At 32.1% G+C, this 20,918-nt stretch overlaps 1 protein-coding gene across 4 annotated transcripts in view; it reads left to right on the top strand.

The window, feature by feature from the left end:
* The window catches only part of SWIP (strumpellin and WASH-interacting protein), a 228,808-nt gene that overhangs the window by 180,354 nt on the left and 27,536 nt on the right, over positions 1–20,918 (top strand). For all 4 annotated transcript variants that reach the window (XM_085807262.1, XM_085807263.1, XM_085807261.1 and 1 more), the window contains 5 exons: positions 5,975–6,083; positions 8,914–9,131; positions 9,219–9,302; positions 9,412–9,508; positions 19,276–19,370. In XM_085807262.1, coding sequence (XP_085663388.1) covers positions 5,975–6,083; positions 8,914–9,131; positions 9,219–9,302; positions 9,412–9,508; positions 19,276–19,370 — 603 coding nt within the window. The remainder of the gene's footprint in view (positions 1–5,974; positions 6,084–8,913; positions 9,132–9,218; positions 9,303–9,411; positions 9,509–19,275; positions 19,371–20,918) is intronic.

The following is a 20,918-nucleotide window of genomic DNA, read 5'->3' as shown; positions in this document are numbered from 1 at the left end:
TTTTTACTTTTGACAAACTTGTGCTACTAAAATTTCAGTATTTGGGAAATTTTTGCTACCTGCATCATTTTCTTCTGCTGCTCTTTTGAGACTTCAAAGATTTTTTAATATATCGTAAAATGCTTGTATGTTAAAATAAGGTATCAGTTAAAAATAATTTATGTTAAACAGTTTATTTTGGCTTAAATAGAAGTTTGCATCTTGAAACACTGTTTACGTGCGGACAAAGTTGCACATCCTCATGTTGGTTTAACAAGAAGGGGATAAGGAAAGGGGGAAACGTGGGAAAGGAAGAAGAAAAACTGCTTTGAGGCCTCTCAACCTTCCTCCCCCATGTGCAAGTCGACATTGACCGCCTGGTTTAGAAAATTTAGAATATGTGAATATGCTTATAATTAGAATAACTATTTTATTCTATCTGTAAAACTCCAATATATCATTTTTACACTCTTATTAAAATCTTGTACAAAAAGTTCAAAATTTTGCTGCAAAATTGCTTTATTGTATAATTGATACATTGACCAATTCCATATAAACAATAGCAATAAAAGAAAAAAAATTGAAAAAGGATGTGAAATGGAGAATTATTTACCTTAATACTAATATTCATGATGGTGCTCTAGAAATTTTATTTTTAAGTCACCCCTTCCCAGTTCTATGGTGATAACAAATTGAACAAAAGAACTTGTGCACCATGTATTCGGTACCCAGAGAAAGAAATGTAATTTGTTCTCCTGCTTATAATGTTGCTAAGAACTATGGAATGGAAATGACTACTAAAAACATTTAGTACAAAAGTGCTAACAATCTAAATGTGAGGAATATCTTTCAAAATAATTTAAAAACAGAAACCTAAATTAAATGAGAATTAATTTAAAAAGGAATGGATAGTTAAACAATTGAAGATGAGCAATATAGTTTCAAAATTTCGTTAAAGGTAAGATACGTAATTAAAATGACTAAGAATTGAATATAGTCTGTAACTTACTGAACTAATAGACAGTCAATTTGTGATGATGTCAGAGGTCATATGGGCACGCGTAACTATGACGTCACAAAAATCCTGTGATCTCTGACATCATTTGCGACTTTTTTAGTCTTCTTTTGCTACTTTAGTTGAAAACTTTCTGGCAACATTGGACCCATGGTGAGATGGATCAGTTGTGTTAAAATGACCTAAGCATTCTAAAGGTAGAAACTGGAAAACAGTTGCAAAAAGCAGAGATGCCTGGAGGAGGCCAGGGCCTTCCATGGGCTGTCAAGCCAAGGATGAAGTTGGTAGGATTCAAAAATTGCTAGAAGCCTGTTCATAAAAACTCGGCTTCTTCATCTGTAGACAATGTTACGGAGGTGGCTGAGATTAAGTAGCATTTATGACTGACTAAGATTTTTGACAGATTTCAGGATTCAAAAAGGATTGGTTTGATGAAAAATCAGATTTGTAGAATGACTGCATTTTCTACGAAGTCTTGAAATTCCTGAGAAATCAGTACTGTTGTGTGTTATCTAATCCAGAGCTAAACTGTATTTAATTTCAACAGTATAGCTGCACAAAATCTTACAGTGCTTGCAACACTAGAAATTTTCTAAAAATTTTTATCATTGTGTTATGGAGCAGCTGTAAACATTCCGTGGAATGTTGTTCCCCTTTCTACTGCGTGATTGTTGGATAGGCAAAGCCTGTGTTTTAGATGGTTAGAGAGCATTACCTTAAAAAAAGTGAAGTACTAACTGAAAAGATAAAGTTTGGAGCAGCAAGGGAGGGAGTTGAGACATTATCATTATACTGAATGTGGGGTCTTAATTTTTTAGTCAATTTTTTTTTCAAAAACTATGCATAGGGTAGTTCAGGGTTCGTACGATCCTTAAGAGTCCTTAAAAGTCCTTAGATTTGTTGGAAACGATTTTTGGTCCTTAAAAGTCTTTAATTTTGGCCAAAATCAGCAGAAGGTCCTTAATTTTAATCATCTGAAATATTTGTCTATTTTTACAACTGTCATTTTGAGTGTGAATTAGCATTTTGAAGGAATATTTTTGGGCATTCACTGTTGTATATCTTTTGAATCTTAATTTTATTATCTTTTGAATGGGTTCCTGAGTTATAATTTGTTTCTATTTCTAATATAAATGATGGGATACTTAAGTTTCTAAGCAAGAAGTGAAATATAAGCATTTCAAAAAAAAAAAAAAAAAAAAAAAAAAAGAGCTCTTAAACAACTTTTTTCTTTTGGAGATGTAAATTCTTTTATTAAACGGTTCTAAATTTGGCGACGTCTCAACAAGATTAGGTTGTATAGAAACTTTTTAATTTCGAGATCTGAGAATTTTTCAACGATTTTTTTAAAACATCGTAACATTGATAAATTTAATTAAAATAATGGTAATATATTGAAATTATATTTAAAAAATAACATTAAAATAAAACAGTTTTATATTTTGCTGTTATATTATAAAGTTTCATTTTGGCAACTAGCGACCAAGCGGTAAAGTCGCTTAACTCTGGTATTTCGGTCCGAGGTTTGAATCCTGCGAATGGGCTGGCTGCATGGGTGTTTTTGTGGTTTTCCCCATGTGTAACGTGTATATAAGCCAGTTTCCCTTAGAAAGTCCTCCATGAAGGCATCCCTCCCCTTAGGCAGATAGCCCTCGAGGTTTTGTCGTAATTAAATAACCTAACCTAAACTAAACTAACCTTTTGGCAACTTATACAATATTTTGAATCTGAAAAATAAACAAGGTATAATGCTATAAAGCACAATTTACGAAACAGCTCTTAGCAAAAGCAAAATGAGCTATATAATGAATTAAAAATGTCTTATTTTTTCATGGTAAAAGTTTTTACCATGTAATTAATTGTCTCGGAATATTCAAAATTCTCAGAATGTGCATCAGCTTTCTCCATAAAATTAATTTTATACTTTTTCCTTCCTTCCTTCCTTTTTTTTTTTTTTTTTTTTTTTCCCGAAATATTTCTGGCTTTTTGCTGTTACAGAAATGGTAGGGATAATTTTTCTTTAGGATTTTAGACATTGCAGCTTGGAAAGTTTAGAAGGATTTGAAGGCAAGATTTAGAGACCCACGATTCTAGAAGATTTGAGAATTATGTGTCAAAATGAAAAATGTTTTCTGGTATCAACACGTAATGGATGTATTTTACAGAAAGTTTGCAATGAATTTCTTACTTTTTGGAGAACATCTGGAAGAGCAATGAAAACATAATATTTGAATGTTTTACTTCTGATACTAGAATCTTTTTTCTTAACGTGTTTATCTTCCCTTTATTTTCTCTACTTTTCACTAGACTCAAGCATAGAAAATATCAAAAATGCTTCTAATCTTATCATATGGACAGGCATTATAGAAAAGAATACTTTTATTGACACTTTAAATGATTCATCTAGTATGTCTTAATGCATCATACACATAGCTGGCACTACACATTTTCCCACCTGATGCAATCTCTGTGGATCCTAAATTCTGCTGCCTATTCTAGATTCTGCTTCCAGTGCTTGCTCTAAATTCTAAAAGTTTTGCCATTCCTAGATTTTGTGGTTCAGTGTGTCACTAAATTCTAGAAATTCTGCCACATCAGCTCTGTAACCAGCCTTTACTATATATATTTCATATTTCTTCTGCATGTTACTAAACATGTTTTTTCTTCTGCATGTTACTTTACTTCATTCATATTACTAAAGAAATAAATCTAGCTCCTTTTTCTGTACATTCTAAATGCATTTAGTATTTTTTAGAATAACAGAAATCCTTAATTAAATTCTAAAATGAAAAGGAAATGTGATGAAGAAAGAAACTGAATACATAAAGAAAGTTATTGTTCAAAGATATGTGCAGTTATTATTACCCAATTGTTTTTGATTACAGCCTTTACTATAATTTCCCATTTCTGTTTCCTCATAGTGTTATTGAGCCAGATTAAATTAAAATTAAATTGTATAATCTTTGACCACTAGTCTACATTATTAGTTTGAATTTGACTGTTCTTGTTTAATTATGTCACCGTGAGCTGTAATTGATTTTGTTAGCATCAGAACATGCCTTTATGTTCTAAGTTCTTTTTAAATAAGAGCCTTATTTAAATTTTATTGTCTGATATTGTAATTAATTTCAGACATAGCAATAATATGGTTCATGTCTGCTGGGGGTTTTAGACGATTTAAGTTTTACCGGATCATAGGACCATAGGTACATTGTGGAGAGGTTGACAAGTTAGATAAAGCAGAAACTAGCGAGAGCATTGGTTTGCATATTGAGACAAAACTGTAATTGTTATAAAAGATGCTTAAAGAGAAGGAAATCGATATAAACTAGCCAAAATGTCTGGGAAGGCTTCAAATTAAAATTTCGGATAAATATTTTGTTGAGTTTTGTTGTTACAAAACATAAATATTTTGTAGCTTTTAATGTGTAATTATCGTAATATCGTTTAAGAATCTGTGTCATAAATTGCATATATTTTAAACTGTGAAATTTTATTAGATTTTGATTTTAATAGGGCTTTTTTAACAAATATTGTTAAAAAATAAAATTTAATAGTGGTCATGTAAATTCATAACGACTAACCTTATCAAGCTACCTAATTTAATTATTTATAACTAACTGCTTACCCTTAAAAATTATCTCTACATATTAAAGTGAGTTATTGCCTTTCATTAACACTCACTCTAAACACAAAATAAAATTTATAAATTTAAAAATTAAAGTAAAACTTATTCTTTGCATCTGCTAAGACTTAAAATAATACAAAATGACTTATCACCTCTGGTGCTTTAATGGCTTATTGGAACCTTAAAGTATATTAACTGGGTTACAACCCCTGGAACTGTACACTAAGCTACGACACTACCTGCATCAAACAGAGCCTGACTAACTTTTCAACACTTGCCAACCGTGCCTACATCAGGCCTTTCAGGTTTGTTTTAATCAGCAGGTCTCTATCTAGACAAACAGCAACAGCGACAACATTCAGTCTTTTAATTATGAATCATGCTAATTATGATCTTATTTCTCATTTTAACGATGCCATTTGACATAAAATCTATCTGCTTATTTACTAAAACCTCTAGACTGACCAAGTATGTGACAAAATGAGACATAAAAAAAAAAATCAACATAAAGCTAACTGTTAGTAAAACGTAAATGTCACTTATCTTCTTTCAAATATGACCAACTATTATAAGTGTAAAATATTTAATGCTACTTGATAAATTGCATAAAGTTTTATTCTCAAACTTATTAACAATTATGTTAATTAATTCATGTTTAGTATTAATGCATACTACTTAGAGATCTATTTTATTTTTAGGATAGTTTTACAAAAGTGAAATTCATGCATAGATAATATTTTCAATTGCATTTATTCACTTGCCATTTGCTCATAGGTCCTTAATTTTTTTCATTAATGGTCCTTAAAAGTCCTTAATTTCCGCATGCAGAAATGTGTACAAACTCTGGCAGTTATAAATTTTTAACTGCTTTTTATCCCTTCAGAGTGAGAATACCATTATGAAAAGTTTGTGGGGCATTTATGGTACATCCTGCATGTTCTTTTATGTACTGTGTTTAAATATACGATCACTGGGCTTGTTGTGAGTTCAGGTATGTGGTGTTTCTGGAACTCAAAAGTAGTGTTGTATGATTAGAAGAAATTTCTGTTATTAACATGAGTTGGTATTTACATATGTTAAAAATATAATTTCTGTTGTTTTAATGCTGTATAATTTTTAGTATTTTGGAAAATTTTTAGCGTGATGTGATTATTACTCTTGATTCTTGTTAATTCATTTTTTACTTAACTTTTACATTTTCAATGTTTTTCACTTTTAATATTTTCATATTAAATATTTTTCATGTGCTTGATTATTGGATTTTATTGATTTTTGTTCCCCTTTCTTAACTTACTGAGTTGCATCTGTATTTTTCATAAGGCAAAATAATTTTTGCTTTCTTTTCATTTCAGTATCCATTTGACAGAGCAGAGAAATTTAATAGAGGTATACGAAAACTTGGAGTGACTAATGATGGACAGAGTTACCTGGACCAATTCCGACTGTTGATTACTCAGATAGGTAAGTGGGCAGAATAGTTTTTTATATCTTTGTACCTGATTCACAAACTGTTAAAAGGAGAAAATAACTGTATTTGGTATAGAAACAAAATTCACATTCACCATTACATTCATTAGAGTGACATTAGATATATTTATTCATGAAAGGTCTTGGCATTTGCCAAAAGTTCGTTCAAGATATATTGCTCACTGCTTGGCTGGCTCTCCTAAGAAAAAGTAATGTTCTTAAATTTTGATACAATTTTTTAATGCATTAAATTTAATGACTATAATTTTAATGCAGTTAGTCATTAGAATGTAAACTTAATAGAGAATAAGCTGTGCAAATTAGAATTAAATGAAATAAATTGAAATAAAATAAAATTAAACATTTCTCACAACCCAAGTTTAAGCTGTTTCATCTTATGTTTGTCTCCTTAATTTTGTAGAAATATAATTTCTGTTTTAGATACACTGTTATTGGCTTATCCTCAGAGTTCTGTAATTGCCATGTAGAGAATTCCCATTAATTAGTCAACTGAAATATCTTTATTCTCAACAACCTCTTTGACCACTGGTAGTTTAGTCTGGGTTCGAGTCTCATCAAACAGGCTGGCTGCATGGTTATTTTCTTGATTTTTCCTGTGTATAATGCGGATTTGAGCCAGTTCCCTTAGAAAGTTCTCCATGAAGGCACCCCTCCCCTTAAGCAGCTAGTACTTGAGTGCTTTGTCATAGTCAAATGAACTGCCAAACTAAAACCAAATCAACAACCTCTTTATCACTTTTTTCAGAATCTGTGGTGATATTTTCCAGATTTAAAATCAAACCATAGATTTCAGCATCCATTTGTAGATTGTTGATAGGGACATTGAGATCTCAATAAAGACTTTGCTTATGTCATATTCATGTATAATTTCTTCACTTATTCCATTAGTTTTAAAACTTCACAGGTTTTTTCTTTCAGACTCACTTGGTGTTCCTTTTTTTCTTCTGTTTGTGTATTTCCTTTGCTCCAGCTGTCTCCAGTTCGGTTTTGTTTCTTTCGTTAATTGAAATGGGATTTTACAGTTTAAGATTTGCCATGAGATCCTAATTTTTGAAGAAAGAATTGCGCTGCACAGACAATACATTTTGAATAACAACATCATGAATGTAAAATGCAGCTGGAACCCAGAATAGCAATAATTTTGGTGATATCCTTTAAGCTGATTGATGGATGTGCAGATATAGATGTAATCCTGTAGTAATATTTTAATTTTTGTTAGATAACAGTAATAATAATTGGCTGAACAAGATAATAAAATGAATGAAATTAGGAAGATAAGAAAGAGCACAACTTGCATTGGTTGCTGAATTTAGGTGAATCAAGATATACTGTATTTGCCAGCGTATAAGATGCAACGGCTTATAAGACACCCTCCCCCTTTTTATATACATTTTTTAAGGATAAAACTTTATTACTGATCATTATAATTCTGCCAAGTTCTTATCATTTTCTCAGTTTCCTCTCTGCAGCCCTGTTTCCATATTCTTTAGCATATGCAATCATACGTAGCTTTTGTGCTATGTTGTAGCAATGCCAATGTTGGTTTTGAGCCATAACTTGTCAACAAATTTAAGAAAACTGAACAGTAGAAATTTCACACTCTTACAAGTCATTCACAAAAATTGGGAAGTTTAAACGAACCCAGCTGTAATCGTTGATGACATCGCATGCGCATTTACTGAGCTCTACGTAACTGTAATATTACTACATTACACAAGGAAAAAAAAATGCATTACTCCGAATAGAGGAAATTTCCAGAAATGAATAATCAAAAACTGAGTATCGACATTATAAGACGTACCTTATTTTTCAGACCTATTTTCAACAAAAAAAAAGTGTGTTTTACACACCGGCAAATACAGTAATTCTTTCTTCCTTCTCTACTACACCACCAAATGAAAGGCAGCATGTGTAACATTCTACTCCAAACAAACATTGGTGTTTTTTTTCTTATTACTTTGTATAGGCTAAATCCACCCCCCCCACACACACACACATACACAATTATTCGAGAGCTGAAAATGAAAATGTGGTTCTTTTGTTGGCTGGTGAAAAAGCATGGTATCATAAAAAAGCATGCATGATAGTACTGAGTCATTCAGTGTTATCATAGGTGATAACGCCTTTTGTACTTGCTTTTGAGTGTCATATTCTCTGTTCCTACAATTTGTGAGGAAAGGAATGTTTCTTTTAAAAAAAAATGGTTTTATACAAGATGATTTGAATCATCTTGTATAAACTAGCAGCAATAAAAAATACTAATTAAATGTTCTATTTAAAAAGTCAAATGTGGTATGCCCGGCCATAGAGTGATTTAAATGGCGATTCAAATATGACACACCCGGCCGTGAGGTAATGTTTGCTGCTGATGCATATATGGCATGCCCGTACTGAACCAAAACCTCTGCAGCTAATCAATTTGGTTTACTCAAAAGGTGTTAATTTTTCTAATTCCCATTACTTTCTTATATTTTGTTGTGTTAGCTTTTCTTTTTCCTTTGTGGTAAGTATTAATTTTGCCATCTGACAATATATGAGCTGGTGTTTTTGCTGAAAATCTTTTTGAAGGTCCATATTTTTTTAAATGCATTTTGGCTTATTGTATGGAAATAAATTTCAGGCTGTAATAGTTCTGCTTTCTAATGTCAAACACTGCATTTATAATAACACTGTGCACTGATGTGTCAAATTTTTCAAAATTAACAGTATTTATAATGTTTATAGTATTCCAGAAATTCTTCAATTAGTATTATTATTGTAAAATTATACTGTCACTTACAAGTTATAACTGTTTATTTTTTAGGAAATGCTATGGGCTTTGTTAGAATGATACGTTCTGGGGGCATACACTGTACCAGTAATGCCATAAGATTTATCCCAGATCTTGATGACATAATTTGTTTTGAAGATTTATGTAAAGATGAAAAACTTTCTGATGCCACAATTTCAGGAGCTGTTAAACTTGATTCAGTAATTAGCAATCTGAATAAGAACTTTTCTGAAGGTACAGAATATTTCAAGGTAAGCTAATGTGTATAAAATTTGTCATATTTTATTAAGTCTTTTAAAGGTTCAGTGAAGCATACCTTTCCTTTTTTAATTTTCCAGCTACTTGTTGATGCCTTTGCTCCAGCTTTTCGCGACCCTAAAAATGGTCACATGAAAAACTTTTTTGTTATTGTTCCACCTTTGGTATGACTATCAGATATTAATTCATTCTATAAATATTAAATTTTCACTTTTTCATGGAAATTTTGCATGAAATTTGTGATTGTAGCCTAAAAAGGTGTTTTCTCTTTAGACTTTAAACTTTGTGGAGCAGTCTATATCTAGCAAAGATAAGATTTCAAGAAAAAATAAATTAGGAGCTGCCTTTACAGATGATGGCTTTGCTATGGGTAATGAGTTTTTTCTGTTTTCTATTTCCATGAAGATACTTTTTATTGCAAAAAATTTCTCTACTAACATAACTTAATACACGCAATATAAAATTATGTTGGATATGCATATTCTTTTATTTTGCAGTTAGTGAGAATTCTTGTAATTTGCTTTTTTTTATATACAAAACCCTTAATTTTCATAACAAATAAAGTTTAGTTTTGTTTTTTGGTTTATTTAGTTACGGCAAATCACACTAGGGCCATCTGCCTAAGGGGAGGGATGCCTTTGGGGAGGACTTTCTAAGGGAAACTGACTCATATACACGTTACACATGGGGAAAACCATGAAAATGCCCATGCAGCCAGCCCGTTCACGGGATTCGAAACTCGGACTGAACTACCAGTGTTCAGTGACTTTACTGCTCGGCCGCTGGTGGGCCAAATAAAGTTTGAAAATACTGAATGTTAATTTGAAAAGATGGATGTTGTTTCAATAATTTGTGTAAAAGACCGATCAAAGTACTGAAACTTGAAGGGTAGTTGAAGTAATTGCAAATATGTTTTCCCTGCATTTTATGAAATGAAGTTGTAGTCTATAAATATGTTGAAATTGAGCTTTTGCACATAAACTGGTAAACAAACTGTAGTTATGTCTAAATATTAGTGGACATATAGCCTCACTTGCAGAGTTGAAAATATTTATTTCTTTAACGCAGTGTGCTTTTAGTAAAATCTGCTTCTTGCATGCTGTCTTAGGAACTTTGACTAGCTTTCCAAATTACTTAGAATACTTCTGTTTAACCTAATTAGAGTCTAGAACATGTAAATAACCATGATTTATTTTCTTAGAAATATTATGTATGGTATCACAGTGTTTCACAACTGTAGTGGTTGCACTACAAATTCCTGATGTTCTTTATGTAAAAGCAAATGCATCATCTTCTAACAAGGAAAGTATTTCAACTTGGAATATTAAATTGTTTTTTTGGGGGGAGGGGCGGGATAGTGCTGATTCGTTAAATTTAGAGAGAATAATATTAACGAAAATTCAATATCTGTAGTTAATACAGAAAAATGAAGTTTTGAGTTATTTAGGGAAAACATAATAAGATTGAATGTGTGTGACTGCTTTACCAAGTTTGCTGTCTTTGCTCTGAGGTTAAAATTTTTGAAATAGTTTACACTTTGCTTACATTAGTGACTGCTTACTAGTAAGTTATTATACAGGTTGCCCACTAAAGTCTGGTACCACCCATTTAACTGCTGAACAGCTGCAGCTATACTCATAAAAGTGTTGTCTACATATAGTAAAGAGGCTATACACTACTAGATGAGATAGCTTACAGTGCCACCTGGTGCAAAACTTTGAAGTTAGCATCCCTATCTTGAAAACGATATGAGATCAGAAGAAAAAGTGAATTACGAAGTTGTAGAGCATCATCAATTTAGTACGAAAAGACACTTTGTGGATATGAATGCTAAAAAGTATACTAAAAATAATTAGTACACTAAATCAGTACACTAAAAATGTACATTTGTTTCTTTGCGATTTCCGAAACTGTGACATCATGAAACTTGAACGAAAGAAGAAAAGATTATCTTCCTAAAGAAACATAAGCCTGTATCACGGCAGAGTGGTATCACTTGTAATTCACAGTCAAGAGAACCCTGCGCGGGGTTGCATCCTTGTACTGATTGCCATTACAAACAGAGTTGACAATATGCAGATGGTGCACAATCGTGTCACTAAGTGCATCAACTCAATGCAGCTTGAGCTTGGTGTGCGAATTTGTGCATTATGCAAATAACATACCTGCCAACTTTTATGAATTTTTCGTAATTTTTACGAAAATGCGTTTGTCTTTACGATTTTATGATCGTAATCCATTTTTTACGATTTTTTTCCTTTTTCAAGTATTTATAGTGATTTTTGTCGAAATTTTAGAATTTTTCGCCAATTCAGCGATTTTTGCCAATTGCATCGTGTTTTACCGCCAACTACCAACTACTTCGAATCCAGTAACCTGCGGTTTCTCCCAACTCGCCGCTAAACCAGCCAATCCAATGTGCTGAACTTGTGAAATTACTCAGCTCGGATTCAGCGAGCGTGGATTGTCGCATTCTGTTTTTTTTTTTTTTTTTTTTTTCCACATGCTACAAATTTTCTTAATACGTCGTTGTTACGAAATGAGTTCAAAAAAACCGTATTCTCAATATTTTCGGCTGCCTACAAAGCCGAACAATTAAAGAATCCTTCAAAGGTAACTGCATTTTGCAACGTGTGTGACTTCATAATAAGTCACGGTGGAAGAAGCGACATTGTGAAGCATGTTAAGTCTAAAAAGTATGAAGTTAATGCTTCGGCTTTGACAACGTCAAAGAAAGTGGATGATTTTTTTTTTTCAAATTCGGCTGCCGATGTCATTTTGGCAGAGTGTTTGTTTACTGCATTCCTCATCGAACACAACGTGCCGCTAAGCGCTGCGCCGGTCAACTTTTCAGACGGATGTTTCCCGACTCCAAGATTGCTCAGAAATATCAAACCAGGGAACTTGTAAATTCTTTGAAAGATCATGAGAAAAAAATAATTTTTTTCAATGTGTCAGAAAGTACTTTTCCTCAGCCTGTAATTACATTGTAAGGAAGTTTCCTTTGCAAAATGAAGTTCTTTTAAATGCTGAAGTGGCAAATTTGAAACAAATTGAAAATTCATCTTTTGAAAAGATTCGTTTTTTTACTGGTAAATTTCCATTTTTGTTAACAATTAAAGAAAATGAATTCCATAATGATGCTTTAGATGAACTACAGAACCAATTTTCTGCTGCACAGTTTGAAGACTTTGCCAGTTCTGGAGAAGATAGACTTGATGTCCTCGTTGGTACCTTAAAAAGAATAAAAAGAGCTGATGGAACACCAAAATATGATAGACTAGCAAGAGTTTTATGTGCTATTCTCGTAATTCCACACAGTAATGCTGAGTGCGAGAGAGCCTTCATTGTTTTGAAGAAAAACAAAACTATGTTTCGTTCTTCAATTTCACCAAAAACTCTAGAAAACATTTTAATTGCTAAATGTTATGAGAAAACTAATTGTTTCCAAAGAATTTTTGGCTAAAGCCAAAAAATGCTCTCTAAATTCATTGCAATAATTTTTTTGTGTAACATTAAGTTCTTGTTTTATGTTTCCTAATAAATTTTTTAGTTACTACTTAATTGAGATTTACTAATGGAAGTACAATTTTCTTTTTTCTATTTGTATAATTTTTTTTTTTTTTTTAATATCAAAGCATGATATTAATTCTTCGTGTTCTTCTGAATTTTGGAGGAATCTTCTGAACTTGGGGGAAAAATCTTCTGAATTTTTATCTTTAGAGGTTGGCAGGTATGAAATAATGTATGAAATGTCACACCTGTTCACCTGAGACAGCTATAAAAGAGATATCTCCTCGAGGTTGTTTGTTGAAGCTCATGGTCATGGAGCGATTTTCAAAAAATGATTATTGTGAGATGGTTCTACTTTGTGGTGAATGTGGGTGCAAAGCACAGTGCAGTTATATCAGTAACGTTTTCCAGCTGGCCTACATCCTTCACACAAAACCATCCTGCAGGTTTGAAAACGTTTAAGGGAGACAGGTTGCATGACTAGCCGACTGTGATCCGGCAACCACCTTAGGTGGGGCAGAAAGTACAGCTGAAAGATATCTTAACATACACCATCACATATCCAAACAGCAGCACAAGAGATAAGTGAGAACTGTGGTCCCCCCCCAAAAAGTCACATTTTTCCAAAAGTCCTAAATGAATTAGATGCTCATTTATACCAGCCAACACTTAATCAGGCATTACTGGACATGGATGCCGAGAGTCATTTTGCATGGTCCAACTTCATCATGAATCAGAGGTCCAGCCAATATTCTTCAATATTCTGACGGATATATGAATGGATGAGGCATACTTTTCCCGGAATGAAATGTACAATAGGCAGAACACCCATTACTGATCACTGGAAAATCCATTATGTTCTGTGACGTTCGCCATCAAATATGCTTTTTGATTAATGTTTGGTGTGGAATTTATAATAACAAGCTAATTGGCCCAATATTTTACCAGGGTATGTTAATGGCCACATGATATTTAGAACTTCTGCTAGACATAGTACCTGCTTTTGTTGAGAACCTGCCATTGCTTCAACTCTGGAATGGATGGTTCCAACGTGACAGCATGTCTGCATGCAAGACATTGCAAGCGAAGCAGTACCTGATGGAGGAATTCGGAGAACAAATAATCGGGTATGGTGGTTTCAAATAGTGGCCTCTATTATCACCTAACCTGACTCCAATGGATGTTTTCGTATGGGAATACCTCAAACAGCAGATGTATGTGACCCCTCCACAAACATTGCAGGATCTTCGACAACATATTACAGATGCTTGTGCAAACATGTCACCCTCTATGCTACAATGCGTGCAACATGAAGTTCTAACAAGGGTCCAGATGTGCATTTCAGCTAACAGAGAGAAGTCTGAACATCAAAAATAAAGGTGGCTTCTGATAACTAGTTTTTTCCCCCCTTTTCTAAGATAGTTTCTTGATGTCACAGTGTAGAAAATCGCAAATAAACAAATGCATGTTTAAAACGTTCTGTTCTTAACATTCATGTCCACAAGGTGTCTTTTCATACTAAATCGATGATGCTGTACAACTTTCTACTTCACTTTTTCTTCCTATCTCATATTGCTTTCGAGACAGGGACGCTAACTCTACTGTTTTCCACCAGGTGGCAGTGTAAGATATCTCATCTAGTAGAGCATAGATGTTTTACTATATGTAGGTACCTATTTTTATGACTATAAGCTGCAGCTGTTTGGCAGTTAAACGGGTGGTACCGAAATTTATTGAGCACCCTGTATAGTTAAATGAAAGCAAATTGCTGAGTTTGTGATAGAAACTGCATGGTTTTATTGGGTAATGTGCATAAAAGATATAACTGTTTTTGCTACATTTCACCTGTTCAATATATCATAATTAGACTATTATAGATTGTTACCTGCAATGAGTATTTTTGTATGGCATGAATATGAGAGGAATTTGAAGCATCTTTTGTACAGTGAGATGATTTTCAGAATTTCTTGCATTTTCAAAGATTATTTTGATTTTTATGCTGTCTATTTTGCTTTATCTGTTCTGCATAATCAAGAACTGCATTTTAACCCTTGAAACATAAGGAATTATTAGCATTTGCAGAACGGCAAATCCATGTATGGTTTCTGCCTACCTCAAAACATAATTATTGATAGTCTGTTACTGTCCAGAATCCTTATCTGCAATAAAAACTGTAGATTAACATATATTTTATGTATATTACATGTTGTATTCTTATGATAACATAAATTTGAGAAGAAAAAAACACTAAGCAAGCCCTCTCGATAACTCAGCTAACTGTGCTTCTAGTGCTAGCAGAAGATCGATGATTTTTCCCCAGTTATGTTTATGTCTCTTGCTCTTAATGGCACCATGTGAAGTTTGTAAGTGTTTATGTCATAAAATCTCAAAATTCTAAATTTTTGAAGCAAATTTGCTTTAATTTTTTTATTAGTAAATGACAATACATAATAATATGTACATTTTTTCACTCAAGATGTACATAGCATTTAAAAAAACTTTTGTAGTATTTTTTAAGTGCATTTGTTTTCTGATCTTTTTAAATTTTTCTGTAAATCTCCAAATGATTTTTTAACATATTTGTTGAAAAAAGGATGCATACAAGTGGACCTGCCCATTCAAATTTTTATACTTCAAGGGTCAACTGTTTTATCTTTATGAATATTGTCAAAGTGTGAGCAAATGTGAACTGAAGCATATTGGTACAATTAAGTAATAAATCTTATTCTTGAAACCTGTAAATGAATACATACAAACAAATGCTTGCAAACACTTATTTAGCAAGTGCATACAGGTGGACCTGCACAATTCAAACTTTCACACTTCAAGGGTCAACCGTCTTGTTTTTATGAATATTGTAAAACTATTAGCAAATACTGACTGAAAATAACATATAGGTAACAAATCTAGTAACAAATATTATTCTTGAAAACTGTAATTGAATGCATATATAGAAATGATTCCTTAGATATCTCACAAATGCTTACTATGCGAATAGTTTTGGGTGTAAACAAGCAAATCTTGGTTCTCAGAGAAATAGATATGACATATTTACCAGCAGATTTTCATAAGTATATACAAATGAATTTTTTAACAGAAGTGTCCCATATTAATAACGTATTTTGGTTGAAAAATATAATAATAATCATCCCTGAGAAAGTGCTCTTCAAAGATATTCCTCCCTTTAAGCCGATAGCCATTGAATGTCTTATCATAATCAATTAACTTAACCTAACCTAGCCTGCTTGCATGGTACCTTTTATTGTTATTTTTATTACACATGGATCTGATCATGAGTTGCTGTGAATTCTTCATTTTAGATAAATCTGTGTTTTTTGGGTTGTATATTATGCTCTATTTTAAAAGTAATTTTGGAATTACATGATAAATATCTATGAAGAGGTTAAACTGTCCCCTCTTTTTCATATCCTGAGTTCATTTTGAAATGTATTGCTAAGCTTTATTGCAACTTGCTTGGTTACAATCCACACAAACCACATAGGAATAGATCTTAAGGATAACAGCTGTTAAGATTTTCATGGCATGCAAAATTAAAAGCAACAAAGAAAATGAGGCTAGAATATTGAGAAACTTTTTTAATTAATTCAAAGTTTCAGTTATCGCACTTTCCATAATTGCTAATAGTGTGTATTCATGGAATATGATGACAAAAGTAACACAATCTTCCCATATTTATGGGAAGGCCACTAGTAGCCTATATGAAAATAAGTTATTCAATGCATATTGGTGGATATGCGGTATTGTTTATGAGAAATATGTGTTTTTATGAAAGAATTCTTTTGTTCTCCCCCCTACATCAAAAAAAAAAAAAACTTGTAGTTCATCCATATTTCTCGACTACAATTTCCCATTGGCACAGCACATCTGTTTTTGCTTTACTTTAAAATTAGTTGCATTGGAGGTTTAATGAAACATTGTCTAAATTTTTGGAGAAAACAAATTTTGTAAATGAAGGAGAAACCTAAAGTCTTAAAATAAATAGCAATGGAAATTACATTTCAAAAATATAAAAGTAATCATTTATGTACATAATTGTGTTTAAAAATGCAGTGCTCTTGTATGAAAGAATGCTTAATGTATGAGATTGTATAGATGATCTAAAATTTGCATAATTCACTAATCTGCAACTCCATTGTGGTCTCAAGGTGTGGAGATTAAAGTGATTCTGCAGAAGTTTATATTTTTATTTCAAGAATTGATCACTAATCTTAGGAAACACCACATTGAAATTTTGAAAAATTTAAAAATAGCATTTCAACACCAAGTATCAAAGCTAGTAATTTTTCCATTATTTTTATTTAGATGTGAAAATTCATGCATACTTTTCCCCGAAGCACTAAACTTTGAATGCTCAGAGGTTTGTTTTTTAAGACACTATTGTCAAATAGTTTATCAGTATTTTTGGATCTCTGATCTTTTTTAGCAGTTAATGATGGCCATTCCTTTTTAGATTTTAGAATTATTTGTTCATTTAATTTTGAAATGTGTTGACAGATCCAAAGTTGACAGTCATGTTGAAACATATTTTAATTAAAAAATTTCTGAGATGGCATCTGATACCTGTAACAGAGTTTGCATTTATATTTTTTGGGAGTCTGAAATACTGTAAGTGCACATATTGGATGAAAAATATTGCCTTATTCTCTCTTATAATGCTCTCTCATAAACTGAATGATTGAATTATTATGATGCAATGATAGATAATTAATAGAGAGTACTGTGAATTAGTATAAGATGGTTGTGAAATGCAAATACTAATTTTGTTAGTGAAAATAATTGCCATTCAGAATATCCAAGTAATTTCATAATTCAAATGTAAGGGAGAGAAAATAACGTTAAAAAGATTCTAGTGTGATTTTGTGGGGGGGGGGAGTAGTTTAGGCGTATTTCTTATTGAAACAAAAGCAGAGAAGATTAGATTTAATTGTTTTTACAGCAAAGCCTGCAAGGGTTACCTGTCCAAGAGGTGGCAAGAGTTTTTAAGCGAATCTTCCCGTTTATATTATACCTATTCCATTCATCACGTATGCTACACTCGCTGGATCTCACCAACTTTCATGAAGGCAATACTGATTTTAAAAACTGGAATTTATTTCCATTTCTAGCATTAATTAAAAAGGCTGTGCTGTGATCACGGTTCCACAAACGGCCAGGTCCATCTGACTATTTAATTGACAGGGGACAAAATTGCAAGGAGCTTTAGACCAATAAGAATAGAGGCAAGGGATAACATTTACAGCACTGAGCATTCAAACTGCTTGGAATATTTCTTCTTTCATCATTTCATTGTCTACTTTGAGAATCGTACTCTATTGGATGTATGTAAATGACTTGAAAGATTATTGTAACAAAAACACAGTAGGATGTGCTGCTTTCTTTTGCAGAAGATCCTGCTGTTTTTAGGGGAAAATTAACCCAGGTATTCAGGTGAAGGAAAAGAAAAGAGATGAGTAAAATGGCATTGCATATAATTTAAATGCGCCCCTGTAGGCTACATAAAAACAATGAAAAAATGTATAAATGTAAATGAATGAATCTTTCCCCCAAAAAACTTTTTTAAAATGAATACTTAAAATACTTAAATTTTTAAACTGATTAGTTTTTGTTGTAATTTAGTTGCAGTCTGAAAACAATTTGGTTATCATACATATTAAAAACATTTTGATCGAGCATTTATTTAGCAATGAATGCCACTAATTTCTTTTGCTTGAGTAAACAGAAGCAGAAAAACAAAATTTATGAATGATACTATGAAGCTTTCCTTAATTTGATAAAAGTTATCATTCCAAAACCTCTAACAGATGTGAAGTGAATTATCGCTAAGGCTGAAAGTAACCTCAAGCCAAAGAGAGGAAAGGTTAAAATAAACCTTTTTATTTAAACAGAACGTATAACATGAATGCATTTTCTTGTGCTAACAAAATCAGCCTCAACTTGTGATGATATAACTAAAGGAGAAGTCAGATTCAAATTAAATGGGGTCAAAGACTGTGCAGTTTAAATGTACTGTAAGCTGGCTCAGTAATTCTACCAGCATACCAGATTCAAATGTTGCTAGTGATGTAATACAAAGCCAAATAATTGCAACTTTTCTGAGCTGGCAGGAACTGAGTATGCACATGCAGGCCAGAAATGCACTCTAGTTTATAAACTAAAAACCTCAGTTTAAATGCTAACTCATTTACATTGTGGTGAGGAACCAGAAAAGAGAAGTTATAGTAAAGGCTAAAATTATAATGGTTAATTTAAAAAACTTTATGATACTCACTCAAACCATATATTTACCTATTATGGGAAGAGGGGTGGGTAATAGCTTGATTATTTAAATATTGCTTTGCTTCTATTTCAAGCCATGCTTTTGATTTATATATATAAGAACTGCTTATATTAAATATGTTTCTTCCCTTCTAAAACAATCTTATGCAGCAGAAGCAATTAAAACAGTACTTTTTTCTGTATCCTAAAACAAACCATCTTGTGAAAGAAGTTAACCTCATGTATTCCTGCTTTTAAGTTAGGAGTGATTTTAATAGGAATACAGTGATATTGAATTCTTAAGTTTTACTCTTTGAGTGGTCAATGAAATTTTTTATAACTTTTCAGGAGTTGCCTACATATTGAAGCTTTTAAATCTGTATCAAGATTTTGATTCCCTTCATTGGTTTCAGTCTGTTAAAGAAAAATACTCAAAAGACAGAGTAAGTTCACTGAAAACTATCTTTAAAATAATGTAAAATAATTAGAAATGATCTTTAATATCAGTTTGACATGTTATTGATTTTTCCCCTTCCTTATTTGCTACTTTTTTAAATGGGTACATGACTATAACTCATGTGAAATAAACTTTTTATTCCTTTAGTAATTCATAAAAATACATAGATAACTTTTATGTAGCCTGTCAGATTATGAAAGCAATTAAATTAATGTAGACAAAATTTATTTTTTAAAAATGCTATGATATTAGATAAATTTTTTCCTGATATTTTAGAAGCATAACATAGACAAATGTCTTATATTTTAAACTGATAAAGCTTGCAGATTCTTTAACTGTCCTGTTGAACAAAAATTTCAAAAGCATCCTAGCAAATTAATACATTGTTGCAGACTACCAGTGTGTTGATATCTCTGAATAAATCACGGTAAATCACTTCAAACAGTTTAAGCAGAATGCAGATGTTAACCCCGTACTGATACCTGATTTTCAACAAAACAATAAAAAAGTTCCAATTTCTTATTTAAGACAATTGTTTAAAAATAAGTGTATGAACAATAAGTATTTATTTTTAATTTTTGGAATGTTTTGAGCTTAAAGTCAGGGTACTGCCATCTGGTATGTAAAAAAAGAAATAAAATTTTTTCTGGGTATAAGAAATAGATTTTTTTAAATCGTTTTGGTACATTTCTTTTGAATGCTCTTGCCCGGAAATACCATAGGCACTTGAAAAAGGGGGGCGAAGCCTCACCCTGTAATTTTGGCGAGAATGAGAAGGAAGGAGTTAATCAGTTCCTTCTATGTGCTCGAGAAATATTGACAATTGCCAAAATCGTTTATCAGCTAATGTAAAATGTCATAACTGAATAACAAGACAAAGTCTCAGCTGTATTTACAGTGTAATATGGGAGCATGTCTGGTGTTACACAAGCTTTTAAAAATTTCTGGAAACATCATTCAGCAAGTCTTGTGAAAAGCATACCTTGCATTTTGCTTAACCTTCCAGCATGAGCGTATGCTCAAAATTTACAACAAATTCCATTTTTAATGGACATTTTTCGCATATCGAAGCTGAGACGTCTGAAGGTCATTTCTATTCCTCCTTTCTACCCGTCCCCCACATCATGGAATGCTCCAACAGGAAGTCATTTGACTTTCTTTTTAAACTGGGCTTTTGTGCTATGTGGCAGCCCTTTAACAAAAGTTAGAACATGCACGTGGTCGTGTTTGAAAATTTGGAAAATGTTTTTTTTTTCTCAAATACTTTGTAATTTTGTCTTATTAATTGCCGTGTATTATTTTAATTTGAATATTAATTTATATATTGGTTTTCATGGCAAAGAAATATATGCAACCAGCTGATTTTGCTAGGATTCTTCAAGAATTATCTGATGAAGAAAAGGAAGACAAGGAAACCTTTGGATGGGAGAACAATAGCGATTTCCATTCCTTATTTTCTTTTATCTTTATTTTTTAGAAGTAAATAAAAACATTAAAGTTAGTTTAAAGTGCATTTTTGTAACCAGTAAAGTAA

The sequence above is a fragment of the Stegodyphus dumicola genome, chromosome X1 (assembly GCF_044657685.1).
Source record: "Stegodyphus dumicola isolate Sdum_Otavi_A_Nest chromosome X1, ASM4465768v1".
In the NCBI taxonomy this organism is placed as follows: Eukaryota; Metazoa; Arthropoda; class Arachnida; order Araneae; family Eresidae; genus Stegodyphus; species Stegodyphus dumicola.
The sequence above is the reverse complement of the archived record's forward strand: the minus strand, read 5'-3'. Positions and strand labels throughout refer to the sequence as shown.